This window comes from Leptinotarsa decemlineata, unplaced genomic scaffold (assembly GCF_025532065.1).
Source record: "Leptinotarsa decemlineata unplaced genomic scaffold, Ldec_3_MD MMD2_tig00026328_RagTag_RagTag, whole genome shotgun sequence".
Lineage (NCBI taxonomy): Eukaryota > Metazoa > Arthropoda > Insecta > Coleoptera > Chrysomelidae > Leptinotarsa > Leptinotarsa decemlineata.
The window spans coordinates 13,944,286-13,968,363 of NW_027412688.1; the positions used below are offsets into that span (position 1 = coordinate 13,944,286).

The window sequence follows — 24,078 nt, forward strand, 5'->3', positions numbered from 1 at the left end:
TTGATTTTTAATTTCATGAAAGATAATTTGAAACCGAATATTAATTACTTCATATATTTTGAAAACGTTCAACTCAAACGTTCAACAAATCCTCTTGATGAAAAATCATCACGAAGGAAAAACAAATCATCGCGGAATCGAAGAAACTTTACAATATCTAAAAAAACTTATTATTGAATCAATATGAAACAAACTATTACAAATTACATTAATTCATGTGATATTTGTCGAAGAACAAAGTATTCTAGGCAAAATCCATATGTACCTTTAGTTTTGACAGAAACTCTTTCAAAACCTTTTCAAATAATACACATCGATGCTTTCTTTTCCGACGCCCAAATATATTTGACAATTATTGACTCTTTGTCTAAATTCGCTCAAGCGATACCAATAGCCGGCAAATCAGCCATTCACATTTGTAATGCTTTATTAAAGTATTTTGCTTCTTTTGGCACCCCTCAAAATATAACTGTTGATAGTGGCCGAGAATTCAATAACGAAACTGTCAAAGAACTTTTGAAATTACACAAAATAAAAGAACATTCCACCACCCCTGGACACCATGAATCCAACAGCCCTGTAGAAAGACTTCATTCCACCTCAAACGAACATCTACGAATTTTGAAAGAAATACACCCTAACGAGACAGATCTCATTAATTACGCCATACTAGGTTACAATACTTCAATTCACAGTTGAACTGGTTTTACTCCATTTGAATTAATATTTGGTCATACAAATTCAAGAAGTCCAGAAGAAATTTTCAGCCCCAAAGAATTTTTTTCAACATATGTACAAGAACACAATAAAAAACTAACCCCTGGTTATGAAAAAGTTTTGGAAAAATGGAAATCTTGCAAGGAAAAAATACAAGAAAAAACAAACATTAAAGGTAACACGAACGAGGAATTTGAAATCAATCAAAAAGTTTTCAAGAAAAATTCGAAAAACAGAAATAAAAACAACAATAAATTTTTAGGACCATTTACCATTACAAAAATCTTAGAACATAACAAAGTAGAAATAAAAAATAAAAAGGGAAAGGTTGAGATAATTCACATAAAAGATTCAAGAAAACCACCTTTGTTACAGGCTCAAAATGAAGAACCTGAGAATCCTGAACTTTCTGACGTTAATAGCAATGGTTAGGGCCAATCCAGAAATTGAAATAAAAACAATAAGTCCTTCCGCCGGAATCCTTCCATTTAAACTTGGTTTTTCAAAAATTGTAACTAATAAACATATTTTTCTCAACGATATTGATTTAAGTATCCTTGAACTTGAAATAAAAAATTTAATAAAGAACTATAATAAATTAAATGAGATATCAAGTAATAAACAGATGTACTTTAGGAGTTTGGCAAATGAATACGAACATTTAAAACCACTGGTTTTCGAAATTTCTTATAAACTTAAAAATATTCGAAATACACCAACGATCAGACAAAAACGAGGATTAATAAATGTTGGAGGAACAATCCAAAAATGGTTTTTTGGTAAGTTAGACGCATCCGATGGAGAGCGATATGATAAGGCAATCGAAACTTTGAAAAGCAATCAACAAAAAATTGTAAAAGAAGTTAATTCACAAATTTCTCTTTCCAAACAAATAATTGATAAATTTTCCAAACATATTGAATCTATTATCAAAAATCAGAAAGATATTTCTAAATACATTGAAATCTATAAACCAGCTTTGATCAATATAACTGATCAATTTTATAAATATACTGTGTATTCAAGTATGCTAGATCAAATATTTTTAAATGCAAATGTAATTATCACCTTCCTTGATAACGTCGAAAATGCAATCACTTTTGCAAAATTACATACAGTTCACCCTGGAAGAAATCATTAGTGAGCTTCACAATCACTATAGTCCTGACGAAATACTTCAGTTAGATGTCCATTCATGGTATTCAATTATTCAAACAAACTGTTATTTTTCAAAAAATAAAATTATCTTTGCCATAGAATTTCCTATAGTTTATCCTAAAACCTTTCAATACTTCCATTTGTTTCCTATCCCAACTGAAACAAATACCATAATCATCCCAAAAAAACTTTACTTGGCTCTCGGAGAAGAAACATTCCAATATATGGACCAACCCTGTACACAAATCTTGGACATATATCTCTGCAATCAAGAAAACCTGAGTTTCCACCCAGAAAAAGACTGCATTGCCGCCCTTATTCACGACAAGGATGCTAGGTGTCCCCAGATGCCGATAGAACCACCCACCCAAATATTCAATAAAATCAACGAGGAATATATTATCGTCATCACCTCAGAAGAAATGAAAATAAAATCAAAATGCCCAGAGGACCAATTTTTCACAGTCAAAGGCAGCACCTTTCTACGAATTCCAACCAATTGCAGTTTCGAATTCAAACGATACAAATTCGAAAACCGCCAAAATTCGAATTTTGGAAAACCATTTGTCTTGCCAAAAATCAACAATGAAGTGTTAAGGATTGAGACGCTCGAAAGAAAACCTTTAAGGATAGAAAATATACCACTGGAAGATATCCATCAACTTCAAAGACATATCGATGCGACAAATCAACTATCAATAGAAGACATCGATTACTACCAATCAACCGAATGAATTCTATGGACAATTATCTGCTTTATTTTATTTGTTTTGGTCCGCTACACCTTCAGAAAAATTCAAAATGCACGGAAGAAACCAAACTCCGAATTGAAAGTGAAATTTGAAGGAAAAGAACTTGAAAATTTGCCTTCAGTCTTGTTCCAGCCCGAAGTCGAAATTTGAGGAGGGAGAAGTTATATCAGGAACTGATAGTACACCGGTAAAACATTACAGATGCATGTTCCCAGACCAGGTCGTTATCCGATCCAGCCTGCTTACTCAGCATTGCGTCATATGCGAACTTATTTATACACCTTGTTTTCTTATTCATGTCATTCAATTGTAGTCATTTGCCTTAAATGTACAAATAAAGTTTTTAATGAATCTCAAAGCAAATCCTTCGAAATAATTCGCATCTATCAAGAAAGGCATCCCCAACGCGTGACTTCTTGTGCAGCGACATTTGCGAATATTTTCTGGCGACTTTCCGAATCTGGAAGCTTCAAAACAAATTCTGCAGTAGGACGGCAACGGACTACAAAAACTGTGGAATTGGAGGAGGCGGTTCTCGAAGGAATTAGTGAACATCCAGAGACAAGTACATGAAAGAAAAATTAGTCTAACTTCAAATGTGAGTCACATGACAGTTTATAGAATTTTAAAGGAACAGCAATTTTATCCTTATCATATTCAGCGTGTCCAGGCACTTACGCTACGTGATTTTCAACCACGTATCAAATTACTCAATGGCTTCAAAGAAAAGTCGAACAACATCCGCAAATTTTATCGAAAATCCTCTTCACAGATGAGGCTAATTTCTCAAGAAATGGTATCATGAACTTCCATAACAACCACATCTGGGCGGAAGATAACCCACATGCGATAACGCAAACTCATTTCCAAGACAGATTCTCTTTTAATATATGGGTAGGCATAATTGGGGATTATTAAATTGAGCCCTATTTCCTTTCCTTACGTTTAAATGCAGATGCTCACCTACATTTTTTGAAACACGAGCTTTCCTAACTCATGGAAGATGTTCCCATTGGTCTCCAAAATCACTCTTGGTTTATGCACGATGGAGCTCCTGCCCATTTTAGTGTGATAGTAAGAACTTTTTCAGACGTAGCATATCCCCAACAATGGATAGGAAGAGGAGGCATAAAGTATTGGCCCCCGAAGTCACCGAACTTCAATCCCGTTGATTTTTGTTTTGGGGACACCTAAAATCACTAGTTTATGCTAGCCCCATTGAAAACGAGGAAATGTTGAGAGATCGCATCATAGCTTGCTGCAAAACGATAAGAAACACTCCGTGCATTTTTCAACGGGTACATAATTCTTTGATGAGGAGAGCAGATGCTTGTATTACTGTTGGAAGTCGTCACTTTGAACAGTTGTTGTGATAGTTGTTTCGTTCAATTTTTATATGTTTATTTTCATAATAAATAACATAGTACTTCTCCGAATTGTTTTTTTTACAAACTCCGAAATGTAGCACTTTCTAATTGAATAATTAAACCTGATAATTTTTTTTAATTTGGAATGAATAAACAGATCGATAATGCTCAGTTTAGAAGAAGTCTGTACAGATATACTGCGTATAAAGTTTGATGAAAATAACTAAACTTGCAAAAACTTATGACCAAATCCTACCATGTTTTGAAAAATTTCAACAATCTGTATTTCGAAAACGAATCATTCTTTGTTAAACATTTTATAGGAGAAAGTTGTTTATTTTGACGAGATCCACTACATACTTAGTTTTTGTAATGTTCTCAGCAACTTCACTTAGCGCCTTAGGAGCTAAGTAATGATATGCATCGAAATAGAAAATTGTAAATATTTTGAGAACGATTACCTCCAGCGTTGTTGAGGAGGTGTACCTTTTTGAGAAGTAGGTACCGAAAGTTTACTCCCAAAAAAGTTAGAGCAATTTGAAATAAATAATGACAGCGTAAGCAGCGTCTTCTAGATGTTACATGAAAATTAATATGAAATTATGATTTCTTACGTCAAAAAAAACCCGGGTACCGAATTTCGTGCAAATAACTTATGTTTTGCAAGAGTTATTTTCAAAAAACGAACAAAAAAATTCAATTTCAACACCCCGTATCTCCGAAACGAAGCATTTTCGGACACAAGTTCATAAAGACTTTTTCTGAAAATTGTCTCAGGAATACGTCACTTGAATACAAACAATTATTATTGAAGTAACTGTCATAATTCAATGTCATAGCCAACTACAAAAATACGTACTGTGCGCCCTCGTATAGAGAATGAGTTTCACGTTGAAAAATGTGAATAGAGTCAATATTCTATGACAGTTCCAAGGAACTGGAATTACATATTCTGTACTTTTTTTAAGGACAAAACACAAGCATTACAGGAAAATGTATTTAAATAATAATTTCAAAGAAACATTCAGTACCTAAATATACCAATCGTTTGTTTGTAAAATATTGTGAGCAATCCAAAATTCATAAAAGATATGGAGCATTACCTACCTCAATATCCAACCAAATCATACACATTCCATGTGCTGGAAATTCATGATGGAAAATAAGCATCTTGGACAAGTAGTTGTACAAATAGATTCTTCCATCTTTTCCAAGACTAGCCAAAAACGGGCCAAACGGACAAGCTGCAATATCAACAACCTTTCCCGCATGACATTTGTACAGTTGAACTGCTGGTCTTGGTTCAATTTCGGTGTTCAAATCAATTTGCCAAATTCCACCATTTCCATCCTATAAAATATCGATCAAAACAAAATGTATGTGGTGGATAGGTTGATATACGACATTATTAAAATATAGGTATATGAGGTGATATGTGAAAAAACTTATTGTTTCGTTTGGGTTGGGCGAGATTGTTCGAATTATCTTGAATATTTTGAGTTCAGTTATGAATGAAAACTGGCGCTAATGCGTATACAGTACTCATTCATCATTACCATTGAAAATAAACCTATACTGGGTTGTAACTCGTCATCTTTTATGGCCAACGATGAAAGTCTTTTCACCAATCTGAATCAAAGTGAATCCTAAACTAGAACCATAAAGGAACCATCTGTGAAGTTATAGAAACGCCAAACATTCATGAAAACTTCCAGGAAATTGGAAAAATATTTTGAAATAGTTCTCGATTGGAATTTCAGAATGGCAAACAATAATAATAATAATGATGATAATACTGATAATAATAAGCAGAAAAGGCCACTAACACCCTTGGGTGAATTGCGACACCACTTACCCGAGCAACTGGTGCAAAACCGACCGGCAGCCCAGGCGCACCCGGGAAGGAGAACTCTATTCTCCCTCCGGTGCCGGCCGTGTGTCCACAGGGCTAACCACCCGGTGGACCCAACACTTGGTTCCCAATAATCAAGGAAGGGGCCCCCCCACAACCGACCCGCTCGGAGGGGTCAGAGGCAAGGTGGTGGGGCCCATAACGATGATTTGCCTATCGATGACAACCCTGGCAATGAAAACGGACGTTTTGAGTAGACGCATGAGGTAAGAGATAGCCATATGCATTGCTACGAGAGTAGTGAGCCTGCGCGAAGAGGGTACATGACGAGATTGCATGCTCTGTGGTGTGAAACACATCCGGAGCATGTCGCCTTTTCCGCCCAAAATCTTAGGGATTATGTATCTTATCTTCGACGCCAGGGCTATTTAGCTCCTTCCCAGCCTGCTAACGAAGTGGTGGAAGTGACAGTTCTACCACCCGTTGGCACGGCTGGAGAGGAGACTCGCACCATACCACCAATGGAGACGACAATCAGAACACGCAGGGCGCTCCACAAAATTAGGCCCCTGAAAACACAAGAACTGACTTGTTTGGATGCGGAGGTTCAAAGTGTTCTAACAGAAGAGGCTGACATATGGCAAATCAACACCGCCGTGTTGATTTGCCAGATATCCAATCGGTTTCCGAATCGGAAGGACGAAATCCCGGCCTTGCGGTTCGGAAGATTGAACGGCGTGTTCACAAGATGGAGGCTAAGATCACGTCGGCGAGACAACACGCGTTTCGTATCAAATGTTTGATGGATTACAGGGCGGCCAACAGGCCTTTCACGCCCGCAGTGCGGCGAATAGCCGCCAAACTTCGACGTATCCATCACACTTCAAGTCAAGGCGTGCTGCTGACCACCAAACAGCACTGTCTTGATAGAATACAAATGCTAGTGGCTGCTAAGAAGTCACTAGTGAGGCGAGCGAGAGGTATAGCGGAAAACCTTAGGTTCCGTGAGAAACCTTCTCGATTATTCCAAGAGCCTCCACGTGTTGTGGATAATCCGCCGACCGCTGATCAGGTGGAATCCTTCTGGAAGGATATCTATGAATAACCGCAGTCACTCAACTAAGACACTCCAGCCCTAGCGCAGTTCGAAGCTTTCAACAGAGAGCTTCGACAGCCTGAGCTCAATGAACTGCGAAACCCGAAAACCCCGGATGACTTTCGAAGAGCCCTTGTGGGTTCCAAGAACTTTGCTGCTCCAGGCCCAGATGGGCTGAACACTTATTGGTGGAAAAAACTACCAAGCACCCACCGCCATCTGGCCAGAGTTTTCAACTCATGGCTGGACGGAGAGCAGCCGATTCCGGATTGGTTTGTCGAGGGGCAGACCATTCTCATACCCAAAAGTGGAGATTTGTCGATTCCTAAGAATTACAGACCGATAACATGCTTGAATTCGTGTTATACGTTGTTTACAAGTATCTTATACACACGAATACTCACCGCAGTTGACCGAGTGTTCGAACGGATATATGAGCAGAGAAGGTCGAAGAGAGGAGTCGCTGGATGTAAAGACAACCTGCTCATCGATAGATGTGTAACGCAGGACTCGATACAATATGAGCGTAACCTCTCTATGGCCTGGATCGATTACCGTAAGGCATTTGATACAATTTCGCATGATCTCATCTTGGATTTGCTCAGATGTCTTGCGGTACCCGACAAAATTGTGGGATGCATTGAACAACTGATACCACTTCGGCGAACTCGCTTTACCATAACATCTGGTCAAGCAAGAGTCCAAACAGGGTGGGTCACTTTCAGAAGGGGTGTATTTCAGGGTGATTCCCTCAGTCCCCCTTCTCTTCTGCATCTCACTATTGCCATTATCCGTTGCGCTCAGAAATACTCGAGGGTATAACTGTGGCACCCCCGGAAACCAGAGGTATAAGGTCACCCATTTGTTTTATATGGATGATATTAAACTTTATGCCTCTGGAGAAAGGATCTCCATCAGTCCTTGAGGGTGGTGGAAGAGTACACGCATACTATCGGTATAAAATTTGGGATAGACAAATGTGCAATGGTCCATCTCAAAAGAGGACGATGCGGGGACTACGGAGAGGATGTGCAGCTCGTAGATTGAAGCATCCTACACCATCTGGATGCCGGAGAGACGTATACTTACCTCGGGGTGGAACAACGCCACTCACAAGAGGTAACAGCAGTGAAAAACTCTCTCCGCGGCAAGTATCAGCACAAACTTCGACAGATCTGGTCATTGGAACTGTCGGGGATGAACAAAATTGCTGCAACAAATATGCTTGCCGTTCCAATCTTACTCTACTCGTTTGGAGTAGTGTAGTGGACTCGGGAGGAGCTGTATCAACTCGACGTAAAGACCTGAAAAATGAAGCATCTCTATAGGAGTTTGCATCCCAAATCGTCCGTTCCACGGTTGTACTTCCCACGACAAAAGGAAGGCCGTGGACTTTTGAGTTTGGAGTGTCTACATGACATAATAGTACTGGATACAGCCTGTAAAGTCGTCAGAAGTTCGGATCCCCTTCTCTGCATGGTCCGTGACCATGAGAGGCCAGGAATTGGAGCATTTCTCTTAAGGGCAGCTGCCCGAGCAGCTGATGAACTCGGTATAGTTTTCGACACTGAACGAGGTGACCACAACTCTGTCACCGAGTTGGAACCTGTTCAGCAAAAAGCTCAGATAAAAGCCGCAGAGATCACCTTACTTCTGCAGAAACACAAGGATAAGCCAATGCATGGGGTCTTCTTCAATAACATTAGAGACCTTGGCTTATCAAAGCGCCTGACGTTCGCTTTTCTCAGGTCGACTGGGCTGAAGTCCACCGCAGTCGCGTGATGGGTATAGAAGTTCCTGACACAAGGTGCAGGGCCTGCCGCGAGGCACCCCCAATCCACTTGCTACCAGCATGTCCAGCATATGCGGTCTCGGCCTATATCTATCGACATAACGCGGCCCTAAGAGTGCTATATTACCATCTACGGCACTCTTACGGTAATGACGAGACACCGGTGTTGCCCTACGCTCCGGGGGATATTGAATCCTTTGTGGGGAACGAGAAGTGCCGCATTTATTGGAACTATTCGTTCCCCACCCTCAGGCTCATACAAGCTAATAAGCCTGATGTGGTCCTTCTCGACCACCAGAGCAAAACGATATTTGTCGTAGAGAATCTTAAAATCATACCGGATTGCTGCACTAAGGCAGAAATCTTAGCCGCACAGATACAGAAGGCTGTCATTTTTGGCTCACTGTGCTTGCTCAGGGCACATGGTTCTCGGACCCAATGATCACTTACCCCACGGTGTGGGGAGTGGTCATTGGTTGATAATGCTGGCGCGCCCTCCCGCATGTATCGGGGCTTCGGGGGATAGGGCCTGACCAGCGCACATTACGGTGGAAAATAATAATAATAATAATAATAATATTTATTTGCCATTCAATTTGAAATACACAATAATCTTAGTTAACGACAAATAAATTAAGTTGCACAGAAGGATTAACCTGTGCGTGGGCTGTATAATTTTAATATACAATAGATTATAATGAATGAAATAAAAAAATAAAGTTTTTTTTAGTATGAACAACAACAAAAGCAATAGAAAAATTGTATACAGATATTACATTGAAATCATATATAGTCAATATAAATAAAAACATTTAGCATGAACAAAAAAAATGCACTGAAAAAATTGTATACAGATGCTGTGCTGTGCTGTGCTGGATTATAATGAATGAAATAAAAAAATAAAGTTTTTTTTAGTATGAACAACAACAAAAGCAATAGAAAAATTGTATACAGATATTACATTAAAATCATATATAGTCAATATAAATAAAAACATTTAGCATGAATAAAAAAAATGCACTGAAAAAATTGTATACAGATTTCACATTGAAATTGCATATAGTTAATATAACTGAAAACATTTGGGTTATATGATGAAACAATTACAATAGGCACATTACATCGAACATCACTCACACATCAATCAAACAAATACTCTATTTTTTTCAAATGAAACAAATAAACAAACCATGGAGAAGTTGACCTACAGATCACACAACTCTAATCACATAAATCTTCTACAGACATTTATACATTGTAGTTATATGTATTTTTCACATCAACATATTGGTGTATCTTTGCTCCAGGCAAACCTGGGATCCAAGCTTCAAGCTTATTTCTGAACATATTAATGCCAACGATAGTTTTGGTATGTGCTGGAATGAGATTATACAGCCGAGGATCTAAGTAAGTATAACACTTTTGTAAAGTATTTTTCTCTGATTTTTGAACCTAAGTGGTTCATTTTGTGGCGAGTTGCATAATGGTGTTCCATTTTTCTAAGTTCATGTTTATTTTCATGTTGCCTTATAACAGTTTTGAAGAATTTCACAAACTATACCTAAACGATTTGATCTCCACAAACTTTATTGAAAAAATATATCACAACATGTTTCGCTAAACATTAGCTTTTTCAAGTGATTATTATTATTAATTAGCTTTTTCAAGTGATTAATATTATTAATTAGCTTTTTCAAGTAATTAATATTATTAATCACTTGAAACATGTGATATATTTTTTCAATAAAGTTTGTGAAAATCAAATCGTTTAGGTGTAGTTTGTGAAATTACTATGGATCTTCATCAAGTAACGGCCGAATCAATCGGAAAAAAAAAGTTTTGAAGAAGTAAAGTTGCCTTATTTCTAAAGTCAATGTTTCCTTATATAGCGCTTCTGTGGGGTAAGTTCTATTTTTATTTATGAATATTTTCAGAGTTAATTTTTGAATTTGTTCTAGGATTTTTATATGAGAATTACTTGCTGCTCCCCAAGCAACTATCCCATAGGAGAGGTGAGTTTCAAACAAGGTATAGTATAGCATGAGCATTTGAGCTATATCTAGGTAAGTTGTCATGTATTTCAATCTATATAATTATAATAATAATAATAAGCAGGGATGGCCACTAACACCCTTGGCCTTTGGTGAGTTGCGACACCACTTACCCGAGCAACTGGTGCAAAACCGGACCGGCAGCCCAGGCGCACCCGGAAGGAGAACTCTATCAATCAATCAGAAAAAAAAAAGTTTTGAAGAAGTAAAGTTGCCTTATTTCTAAAGTCAATGTTTCCTTATATAGCGCTTCTGTGTTATTTATGATTATTTTCAGAGTTAATTTTTGAATTTGTTCTAGGATTTTTATATGAGAATTACTTGCTGCTCCCCAAGCAACTATCCCATAGGAGGGGTGAGTTTCAAACAAGGTATAGTATAGCATGAGCATTTGAGCTATATCTAGGTAAGTTGTAATGTATTTCAATCTATATAATTATAATAATAATAATAAGCAGGGATGGCCACTAACACCCTTGGCCTTTGGTGAGTTGCGACACCACTTACCCGAGCAACTGGTGCAAAACCGGACCGGCAGCCCAGGCGCACCCGGGAAGGAGAACTCTATCAATCAATCGGAAAAAAAAAGTTTTGAAGAAGTAAAGTTGCCTTATTTCTAAAGTCAATGTTTCCTTATTTAGCGCTTCTGTGGGGTAAGTTCTATTTTTATTTATGATTATTTTCAGAGTTAATTTTTGAATTTATTCTAGGATTTTTATATGAGAATTACTTGCTGCTCCCCAAGCGACTATCCCATGAGAGGGGTGAGTTTCAAACAAGGTATAGTATAGCATGAGCATTTGAGCTATATCTAGGTAAGGTGTCATGTATTTCAATCTATATAATAATAATAAGCAGGGATGGCCACTAACACCTTTGGCCTTTCGTGAGTTGCGACACCACTTACCCGAGCAACTGGTGCAAAACCGGACCGGCAGCCCAGGCGCACCCGGGAAGGAGAACTCTATTCTTCCTCCGGTGCCGGTCGTGGGTCCACAGGGCTAACCACCCGGTGGACCCAACACTTGGTTCCCAATAATCAAGGAAGGGGCCCCCACAATCGACCCGCTCGGAGGGGTCAGAGGCAAGGTGGTGGGGCCCATAACGATGATTTGCCTACTGATGACAACCCTGGCTATGAAAAGGACGTTTTGAGTGGACGCATGAGACGCATTGCGCATGCATGGACGCATGGACGCATTGCTACGAGAGTAGTGAGCCTGCGCGAAGAAAGTACATGGCGAGATTGCATGCTCTGTGGTGTGAAACACATCCGGAGCATGCCGCCTTTTCCGCCCAAAATCTTAGGGATTATGTATCTTATCTTCGACGCCAGGGCTATTTAGCTCCTTCCCAGTCTGCTAACGAAGTGGTGGAAGTGACAGTTCTACCACCCGTTGGCACGGCTGAAGAGGAGACTCGCACCATACCACCAATGGAGACGACAATCAGAATACGCAGGGCGCTCCACAGAATTAGGCCCCTGAAGACACAAGAACTGACTTGTTTGGATGCGGAGGTTCATAGTGTTCTAACAGAAGAGGCTGACATCTGGCAAATCAACACCGCCGTGTATAGCGTCATCCAATCGATTTCCAAATCGAAAGGACGAAATCCCGGCCTTGCGGTTCGGAAGATTGAACGGCGTGTACACAAGATGGAGGCTAAGATCACGTCGGCGAGACAACACGCGTTTCGTATCCAATGTGTGATGGATTACAGGGCGGCCAACAGGCCTTTCACGCCCGCAGTGCGGCGAATAGCCGCCAAACTACGACGTATCCATCACACTTTCAGTCAAGGCGTGCTGCACCACCAAACAGCACTGCCTTGATAGGATACGAATGCTAGTGGCTGCTAAGAAGTCACTAGTGAGGCGAGTGAGAAGTATCGCGGAGAACCTTAGGTTCCACGAGAAACCGTCTCGCTTATTCCAAGAGCCTCCATGTGCTGTGGATAATCCATCGACCGCTGATCAGGTGGAATCCTTCTGGAAGGATATCTATGAACACCCGCAGCCACTCAACTTAGACACTCCAGCCTTAGCGCAGTTCGAAGCTTTCAACAGAGAGCTTCGACAGCCTGAGCTCAATGAACTGCGCAACCCGATAACCCCAGATGATGTTCGAAGAGCCCTTGTGGATTCCAAGAACTTTGCTGCTCCAGGCCCAGATGGGCTGAACACTTATTGATGGAAAAAACTACCAAGCACCCACCGCTATCTGGCCAGAGTTTTCAACTCATGGCTGGACGGAGAGCAGCCGATTCCGGATTGGTTTGTCGAGGGGCGGACCGTTCTTATCGCCAAAAGCGGAGATTTGTCGAATCCTAAGAATTACAGACCGATAACATGCTTGAATTCGTGTTATAAGTTGTTCACAAGCATCTTATACACACGAACACTCACCTCAGTTGACCGAGTGTTTGAACAGATATATGAGCAGAGAGGTTCGAAGAGAGGAGTCGCTGGATGTAAAGAGAACCTTCTCATCGATAGATGTGTAACGCAGGACTCGATACAATATGAGCGTAACCTCTCTATGGTCTGGATCGATTACCGTAAGGCATTTGATACAATTTCGCATGAGCTCATCTTGCATTTGCTCAGATGCCTTGCGGTACCCGACAAAATAGTGAGATGCATTGAACAACTGATACCACTTCGGCGAACTCGCTTTACCATAACATCTGGTCAAGAAAGAGTCCAAACAGGGTGGGTCACTTTCAGAAGGGGTGTATTTCAGGGTGATTCCCTCAGTACCCTTCTCTTCTGCATCTCACTATTGTCAATATCCGTTGCGATCAGAAATACTCGAGGCCACCCCCGGAAACCAGAGGTATAAGGTCACCCATTTGTTTTATATAGATAATCTTAAACTTTATGCCTCTGGAGAGAAGGATCTCCATCAGTCCTTGAGGGTGGTGGAAGAGTACACGCATGCTATCGGGATGAAATTCGGGATAGACAAATGTGCAATGTTCCATCTCAAAAGAGGACGATGCGAGGACTACGGAGAGGATGTGCAGCTCGTAGATGGAAGCATTTTACACCATATGTATGCCGAAGAGACGTATACTCACCTCGGGGTGGAACAACGCCACTCACAAGAGGTAACAGCAGTGAAAAACTCTCTCCGCGGCAAGCATCAGCACAAACTTCGACAGATCTGGTCATCGGAACTGTCGAGAAAGAACAAAGTTGCTGCAACAAATATGCTTGCCGTTCCAATCTTACTCTACTCATTTGGAGTAGTGTAGTGGACTCGGGAGGAGCTGTATCAACTAGACGTAAAGACCCGAAAAATGATGCATCTCAATAGGAGTTTGTATCCCAAATCGTCTGTTCCACGATTGTACTTCCCCCGACAACAGGGAGGCCGTGGATCTTTGAGTTTGGAGTGTCTACATGAGAGAATGGTCCTGGATACAGCCTGTAAAGTCGTCAGGAGTTCGGATCCCCTTCTCTGCATGGTCCGTGACCATGAGAGAACAGGAATTGAAGCATTTCTCTTTAGAGCAGCTGTCCGAGCAGCTGATGAACTCTGTATAGTTTTCGGCACTGAACGAGGTGACCACAACTCTGTCACCGAGTTGAAATCTGTTCAACAAGAAGCTCAGATAAAAGCCGCAGAGATCACCTCACTTCTGCGGAAACACAAGGATAAGCCAATGCATGGGGTCTTCTTCAATAACATTGAAGACCTTGGCTTATCAAAGCGCCTGACGTTCGCTTTTCTCAGGTCGACTGGGCTGAAGTCGGAAACTGAGGGGTTCATCATGGCTTGCCAGGATGGTGTCTTCAACACCTTAGTCTATTGCAGTCGCGTGATGGGTATAGAGGTTCCTGACACAAGGTGCAGGGCCTGCCGCGAGGCGCACGATACCCTATTGCACTTGCTATCAGCATGTCCAGCATATGCGGTCTCGGCCTATATCCATCGACATAACGCGGCCCTAAGAGTGCTATATTACCATCTACGGCACTCTTACAGTAATGACAAGACACCGGTGTTGCCCTACGCTCCGGGGATATTGAATCCGTTGTGGGTAACGAGAAGTGCCGCATTTATTGGAAATATTCGTTCCCCACCCTCAGGCTCATACAAGCTAATAAGCCTGATGTAGTCCTTCTCGACCACCAGACCAAAACGATATTTGTCATGGAGTTTTCAGCTCCTGGCGAGACGAATATCGTCAGAAAAGGGAAGGAAAAACGGATAAAATATCGAGATTTTCTCTTCGAACTCCGCAGACTCTATCCAGATCACTCTGTCACGATGGTCGTTCTGATTATTGGAGTCCTTGGTGGAATGATGTCTTCTCTACTCTCGAATCTCAAAATCATACCGGCTTGCCGCACTAAGGCAGAAATCTTAGCCGCACAGATGCAGAAGGCTGTTATTCTTGGCTCACTGCGTTTGCTCAGGGCACATGATTCTCGGACCCAATGATCACTTACCCCACAGTGTGGGGAGTGGTCATTGGTTGATAATGCTGGCGCGCCCTACCGAATGTATCGGGGCTTCGGGGGATAGGGCCTGACCAGCGCACACTACGGTGGATAATAATAATAATAATAATGATAATGATTGTTGGAGTCCTTGGTGGAATTATGTCTTCTCTACTCTCGAATCTCAAAATCATACCGGCTTGCCGCACTAAGGCAGAAATCTTAGCCGCACAGATGCAGAAGGCTGTCATTCTTGGCTCACTGCGTTTGCTCAGGGCACATGATTCTCGGACCCAATGATCACTTACCCCACGGTGTGGGGAGTGGTCATTGGTTGATGATGCTGGCGCGCCCTCTCGAATGTATCGGGGCTTCGGGGGATAGGGCCTGACCAGCGCACACTACGGGGACAAAATGATAATAATAATAGATGTAGTCTTCTTCAACCACCAGACCAAAACGATATTTGTCGTGGAGTTTTCAGCTCCTGGCGAGACGAATATCGTCAGAAAAGAGGAGGAAAAACGGATAAAATATCGAGATTTTCTCTTCGAACTCCGCAGAATCTATCCAGATCACTCTGTCAAGATGGTTGTTCTGATTATTGGAGTCCTTGGTAAAATGATGTCCTCTCTACTCTCGAATCTTAAAATCATACCGGCTTGCCGCACTAAGGCAGAAATCTTAGCCGCACAGATGCAGAAGGCTGTCATTCTTGGCTCACTGCGCTTGCTCAGGGCACATGATTCTCGGAACCAATGATCACTTACCCCACGGTGTGGGAAGTGGTCATTGGTTGATAATGCTGGCGCGCCCTCCCGAATGTATCGGGGCTCCGGGGGATAGGGCCTGACCAGCGCACACTACGGTGAAAAAAAAATAATAATAATAATAATTATATTGGGAGATATTGAATCCGTTGTGGGGAACGAGAAGTGCCGAATTTATTTGAACCATTCGTTTCCCACCCTCAGGCTCATACAAGCTAATAAGCCTGATGTAGTCCTTCTCGACCACCAGACCAAAACGATATTTGTCGTGGAGTTTTAAGCTCCTGGCGAGACGAATATCGTCAGAAAAGAGGAGGAAAAACGGATAAAATATCGAGATTTTCTCTTCGAATTCCGCAGACTCTATCCAGATCACTCTGTCAAGATGGTCGTTCTGATTATTGGAATCCTTGGTGGAATTATGTCTTCTCTACTCTCGAATCTCAAAATCATACCGGTTTGCCGCACTAAGGCAGAAATCTTAGCCGCACAGTTGCAGAAGGCTGTCATTCTTTGCTCACTGCGCTTGCTCAGGGCACATGATTCTCGGACCCAATGATCACTTACCCCACGGTGTGGGGAGTGGTCATTGGTTGATAATGCTGGCGCGCCCTCCCGAATGTGGAATAAACTCCTCTCTACTCTCGAATCTCAAATTCATACCGGCTTGCCGCACTAAGGCAGAAATCTTAGGCGCACAGATGCAGAAGGCTGTCATTCTTTGCTCACTGCGCTTGCTCAGGGCACATGATTCTCGGACCCAATGATCACTTACACCACGGTGTGGGGAGTGGTCATTGGTTGATAATGCTGGCGCGCCCTCCTGAAGGTATCGGGGCTTCGGGGGATAGGGCCTGACCAGCGCACACTACGTTGAAAAAAAAATTTACTGAAGAAATAGTGAGATTCACATTATCATATTTTAACTTTCAAACCATTGAATTATAGCTTTGAAATTTTCTTCAACTTTTTCTTTCAGACAGCTCCACGTTTCCATATAAATGACTACTGTGTCATCTGCGAAGCTTATTATGTCCCCTTCCACATCTAGCATAAACAGATCATTTAGGTAGATATTGAAGAGAATTTGACCCAGACCTGTCCCTTGGGGTACACCATACTGTACTTTTCGAGATTCACTGAGAGTGTCTTTGATTTTCACACATTGGTTCCTTTCATGGAGATAACTATAGAGGAGTTGGTGGGATGTTCCTCTGAATCCAATACTCTCAAGTACCTCTAGAAGTTGATCATGGCTAAGTGTATCAAATGCTTTCTTCAAGTCTACAAATATACATAGCTATGGTGATTTTTGGTCTACATATTTACCGTAAGACACTTGCCTTAAGGTACTGAAGGGCCTTAAGGCAAGTGTCTTACGGCGAAACATCGATGTCTCCCAGTGACGATGACAGTGTTCCATGTAAGTGCAATTTGTTACCATTCATTTGAAGTAGAACTCCTATGAATGATATCTGATTTTATTTCATAACGAATATTTGGAATACAAACTGAGTAAAGAAAAGTATCTTCTGTATGATTCAGTGTTCATATAAAGGTATTTGTTTCGAAAGAATTTTTTTCTTTCGTGTAATTCAATGTTTATATGAAAGTAGCTGTTTCAGGAGGGCTTTCTTCCAGTTTGTGTCTGAAAGTTACTTCTTTGCATGATACACACATCCATGTATAGAGTTACTTATTTTCAAATTGATTACTTTCTTCCTTTCTTGGGAAGTTTCCCACATTTTTTGTGTATCAAGATGAAGTAGTAGAAAGCCAAAAATTTTCTTTCGCAAATTATTCATTTTGGCATATAGATACCCATAACGTCAGAACTTGATATGGATATTAAATGAACGGAAAATAAAATTATTATGAACCAGGTTCATGATTGCAATGCATAAAAAAGATTAAACAGTTGAGGACTCGGCAGCGTATGCATTAGACCTGTTCAACTGAATAAAATAAATATAAATCGGTGCAAATAATTTACATAAATCCTAAAATTCAACTTTTGAAATTAGCCTTTTCGAGTTTATATTACTCTTTCTTCTTCTTGAAATATTCACAACAAATATCCCTCTTACACGAAGCTCAATCAATCAAATGGGTATAAGCTCATAATTTTGAAAATCTTGCTTTGAAGCAGATGCTTTCGTGTATAATAATTTGAAATGTCCATCTCAAATTATTTTTAATAATTTGAGATGGATGAACTAATGCAATTTGCATAGCGTTAGTTCAAAAACCATGGATTTGTATACATTTCAATCGATTATACTTGGTGCACTTGGGATATAATACTTGAACGGATAAATGTAGGATTGAAAAATTATTTAACAGGAAACCCCACATTAAAAGATTTTTTGTTTCACTACATATTAAAACATTCGATTTGCGGTATGCAAACAAATGAAAGAAAATGTGGACTACAAACCAATCTTATATTTATATTACATGCAATAAAGTTTCCTGAAGTGAAATCAATTATTTTTGTATTCTATTTGCTTTGAATTGATGATGACAGAATTTTTTTTTGTCTTCGAAAAGCAGAAAATTGAAGAAACTGAAAGATTGAATCTTCAAAATCGAACATCTAACGAGATTTCACTATCTTACAATACTGTTATGAACTATATCTGTCACCAATGTTACTTTTCATAATAGCTCAGTGGTATACTTATTTGATTTCATATTTGATCGTAAGACGGTACGTGGAGTGGTCTCTTTAGATACCGCTTGCCGCATTAAGACCAGAGCCGGCAGGTGTTAGTCCGCCGGAGGATCTAAACACATTTACGTTACTATATCCTGGACTGGATTCCGAATCCAAGATGTTTCGCGTTACCTGCATATTTAACGGGTGTCGAGGGCAAGACCCGTTGTCCAACAAAGCTCGACTTTACTTTACGTAGTGCCCTAATGTTCTACCTAAACTAAAGGCGCCGCGAGGGTACAACTGGCCACCACGATGGCACTAGGCCGGACCAGAGGGTTCCCTACGATCCCTACCACCTAACCGACATACTATCGCGACTTTTACCTAACCCGAGGAAAAAGAGAAGCCTCCGGAGGCAACACGGGCGTTTAAAAGCCCCCAGATACCAGTGCAATAGGACAGCTCACGTAGGCTGCCCCCTAGACAGTCTGGGTCGGCGTACTCTCCGATGTATTCAAGCCTGGGTAGGTCGAATACGTCCAAGAAGGCCGGCTAGTTGGTCCCTCGTTGCGGCTTGACGCCGAAAGTATTGAATTTTTTTGTTAGGTCCTGATAAGGACAGATATAGAACTGAAAATTCCAAGTGTTCGACGCCAGGTCTTGAAAAATACCTTTTTTGTATATCTGCCTTGATGAAGGCAAATTGGATCCACAGCAATCAGATAACAAATTCTCTTTGGGAAGTACATTTGGTTTTTACTTTCCAAATCTCAACTCGAAGAAACTGCAGCCGAAGACTTCCTTTTAAAATATCTCTTCATATATCTATATGCACATATATAACCAATGTCCAGTTCCCAAACTATAATTGATTTATTTTCGAATATTTTTTAATGTGGTAATATTTGGTATAACAAATCTCCTCTGAGAAGTAGACTAATAAATCTGACTAAATTTCTCTCTCTCTCTCTCTCTCTCTCTCTCTATAATACAACTTTTTCTTCTGGCTGAAAAAAGTGGTTCACAACGATGTTGACTCGACTAGCTAGAGCCAGACTCTGATGATCGTTGACCAAGCTCATCCTCAGTTCAATCAGGTTGGAGCCTAGCTCCCCTACCCTTGCAGCTGTTTTTTGTCAGGAAGACAAATGGGTTCATGACTAAAGAGATGGTGGCGGTATGAAAGTCCTCATACATCAGTACCGCCTTTCACGGGGTACTCCTACCTGGCTGGGGTGGGATGGATGAAAAATTTGTTCATCCGTTAACGGGGTACGAAACCGTTAACGGGCGACCTGATGATCGTTATTTGTTTGTGTCATCTTCGGGTTCATCAGGTTGGAGCCCAGCTCCCTTACCCTTGTGGCTGAGATTTGTCTGAGATACAAACTAGCTCGCGGCGCGTTATATTTATACAAACGCGGCGAGCGCACGCAGGCTCTGCCTACCGGGCCCGATGCCGTTTTTGTACTATCTTGATTCTAAGTATTTTCCTCTTTGTCTTTGCTTGAAATACCGGACATTACCGACCAAGCGTCTTCGTTTCATTCAGGTTGGAACCCAGCTCCATTACCCTTTTAGCTGATTTTTGTCGAAGAAGGACAAATGGGTTCATGACTGAGGGAATTCTGGCGATATGAAGTCCTCAGACATCAGTGCTGCCCTTCACGGGGTACCCCTACCAGGCTAGGGTGGGATGGATGAAAAATCTATGGTGGGAAATGAGGGCCTCATTCGACAGAGTGTCTGGGCACTGGTAACAACACTAGCTTTTTCAACCGACAACTACTCAAACGCAAGCGAAACATAAGTGGAACCACCTATTGGTATGACACCCAAGTCAACTTGCCAAGTTTTTGTCAGTGTTGATGGTTTGACCAATCAACCTACAACTGCGGTAGCAGAAATTTGGGAAGCTAACTTGGAAAATCATCGCTAAATGAATCCACATGTTTCTATAAATTATATGAATTCGAGAAAGGCTAATGCTGGAAAATAATTCTATGAAAATCAAACGATGAATAGATAAGAACCATTTTGATATCGTCAGTACCGGGCAAGCGGTACTCGAATATATGTATATATATATATATATATATATATATATATATATATATATATATATATATATATATATATATATATATATATATATATATATATGTATATATATATATATATATATATATATATATATAATATATATATATATTATAATATATATATATATATATGTATATATTATATATATATATATATATATATATATATATATATATATATATATATATATATATATATATATCCGTCGGTAGTGCGCAGCCATTGTTGAATTTGGCGCTAAAATGCGAACTCTTAGCAGATGCTTGATAGAAAGACCACGTGCTAGACATTAGTTCGCATTGGAACAGGTTAATTTTAGTTGCCCTTAAACACACAATTGAATTTAAAGATATATTGAAGACAAATGCGAAATGTCGCGGGATAAAATTCTAAATACATTTACGATGTCCTAACACTGTTTCTATCGTATTTGTGAAAAATTTGTATCATATCTCTTTTTTCTTCATTCGTGAAAGCCATTTTTTACCAAAAATTCAATGACTTGTACAATAACAAAATGTCATTGAGTGTAACAAATTGAAAGTCAAATTTAGAAACATCAAAGTCAAAACCTAATATGATAAGAATTATTTGATTGATAATTTATGATACATCATTGAAAAGATAAATCTGGTTCTATTCAAAATAGAACCCAATGTAGCGCCCATAAGAAAAATAAAGTTGCCATACGACGAAACGTCGTATGGCAAATTTGAAAATACCATTATGCATCAGGGAAGAAGTGGCAATGTGGAATTGCAATTCATTTTCGAATCCTTCGAAAAATAAATTCACAAAAATATAAAAATTATTTTCCGAAATTTCTGTTTTTTTTTCCGGATATCTCCGGATATACTCGTAATTTTAGAATTTCCTCAACGGCATATTGTTAGTCAGGGGAATGTGCAACTTTGCCCTAATTTAACCATCTTTGTATCTCTCATAGTTTCCGAGATCCCAATGGTAACGATCGAATTTGAAACACCCCGTATAGTAAACGCATTGGTTTATATATATTTTCAGTTGGTTTTGAGAAAGGTTGATAGAAAATGCATTCAAAAGCTTCATTCTGTAATCTTCTTAATGGTTTCAAAGGTGTATTTCAAGCAGTTCCACATACACTAGTTAAACACTATAATTTTGAATGATGGAGTAAGAAGTAAATTCGTTTCAGATGCTTCAAAGAAATATAGTTTCTTATTTTATACGGAATCCAAATGATAGGATCTAGCTTTATTTCGAATGTCATCGATTTGAATATTGGACGAGAGTTTCATCTATATGTAAACCTAAATACTGAACTCTAGTGACCAGTGAACCTTTCAATTTTGTTGTGTCCCAACAATAATTTGGAAGTTGTTGTCTCAGAAGGCTTTTTATCAATAAACGTAAATGACGATTTTTCAAAATTCAAAGATAATTTGAGTATATTGAGCCAAATATCGGCTTCTATTTGTTGGTGTATTGATTGTGAATCTTTATTGCAATAAATTACTTGGCGTTGTTCACATACCTGAGCAATGAACCAACTGTCACTGGAATTTTGGCTATCTTTTTTTTCCACACAATGAAGTTTCAATCCTGGAGTATAAAAATCATATGAAGGATCCATCAGTATTACTCTATCGTCATCAGGTGGATCGGCGTGATCGATTTTCTCGTACCACCAAATACGGACATGGCCGTCGAGAGAAATAGTCCATAGTTCTCCATCTTCGTAAAAAAACTGCACGATAGGAGCGTCATGACATTTTCGCCTCAAGGATCTGAATATTTCTAGCGTGATTAGACCTGCATCCCACACTAAAATATTTCCCCATTGGCAACCTGACACCACCTGGGAAAAGGAAATATCAATTAGGGAGGGGAGAAGTTTTGAAGCATAATAAAATATATTAAATTGTATTGTAAGAAACCAATATAAGTTTGCAAAAAGAATTTAAATGTGGTCATAATACTTCAGGACTCTTACACACCAGTGATAATAATTTACTGATGAAATTGTAGCTGGCTGAAATTGTTACTGTCTTTTATTTGAAATTCAAAGTTTTTGTTAATATCTTCGGAACTATCAATAGTGAGTTAAAAGTTAAAATTATAACTTTCTTTAACATACATTTTTTGTGGAAATGAAGTTTTCCAGGTATTTGTATTTCAACTCATAATATTTATTACAGATTGACGGCCAAATGATAACGAAACAGAGACGTTATCATAAATGACGTCAACATTTAGGAAAACGCAAAGACCTATTGATTTTCATGTAAGGTGACACTCTTTTTCAGTATTTCGACTGCGCTACTTCCACGTCCAAGCAAATGTGACAAGTCACCCTAAATATTTAAATTACACTGGTCGATAGTTTTTTGTTAAGAATCCTGCTTTCAATTCAGACAAAATAAGTAGTTCCATGATAATCAACTGCTGGGCCAGTTGATATTCTTGTACACTGATTTCAAGATGAGGAAGGCCAGTGAGGAAAAATGGAATCCGTAAGAGATAAATTATCGGTAAATTTGGCAAAAAGTTGCCGGCGTGAAGGGATTGTCGAAACATTTTTTGTAGCTAGGTTGGTACAACTGTCATCAATTTTTAAATATTCACGAGGAGCTTGAGCGCCTCCCAGACCACCATCCAACAGTAACCATAAGCGACTTCAACGCGAAGTCTGGTTTCAAGGAAACCAAAGATGTAGACATCTCGCCAGGCTTCTAGAAGACTTTGAGGATACCGCGGTAGTTGCTCCAGAAGGTAGTTGCTCCACTACCCACGAGAAGACCACGTCCCAGACATTCTCAACGTCGCCAGAGTGCAAAACATCCCAACATCGAAGATGGAAGTACTAGACGAAGGTTCATCAGACCAAAATCTTATCCCATTCACAGTAGGAATAGACGAAAGAGAACCAGACGAACCAAAAAAGAAAATTATTGACTGGAGCAGATTCCAGCGCACCGTTCACGACGGGATAGGAGACATCCCTCGCATTGAAACAAGAACTGATCTGAAGAACGCTACAACGCAGCTACAAAAGGCGATCATCCAAACTATGGAGAAAAGCGCGCGGGAAGTCCCAGCCGCGCGCTTCAATTCACAGGACCACATTCCACCGGAAATAATAGAACTCATCAGAATCAGAAGATGCCTGAAGACAAGGTACCAACGGACACGCGCTCCAATGGACAAAAGGAGCCTGCAGAATCCTTCGGCAAGAGCTGCAATTCAAGACCGACAATGGACAACCCGTCTGGAAGAACTCAACACCGAAGACCAATCTGCGTGGAGAATGCAGAAAGTTCTTAGGAAGGGAC

General features: G+C 40.0%; 1 protein-coding gene across 1 annotated transcript in view; it reads right to left on the reverse strand.

Annotated features, from left to right (window-relative positions):
* The window catches only part of LOC111509333 (cilia- and flagella-associated protein 44), a 253,118-nt gene that overhangs the window by 202,227 nt on the left and 26,813 nt on the right, over positions 1-24,078 (reverse strand). The window contains 2 exon segments of the mRNA XM_074181923.1: positions 5,102-5,344; positions 22,281-22,604. Coding sequence (XP_074038024.1) covers positions 5,102-5,344; positions 22,281-22,604 — 567 coding nt within the window.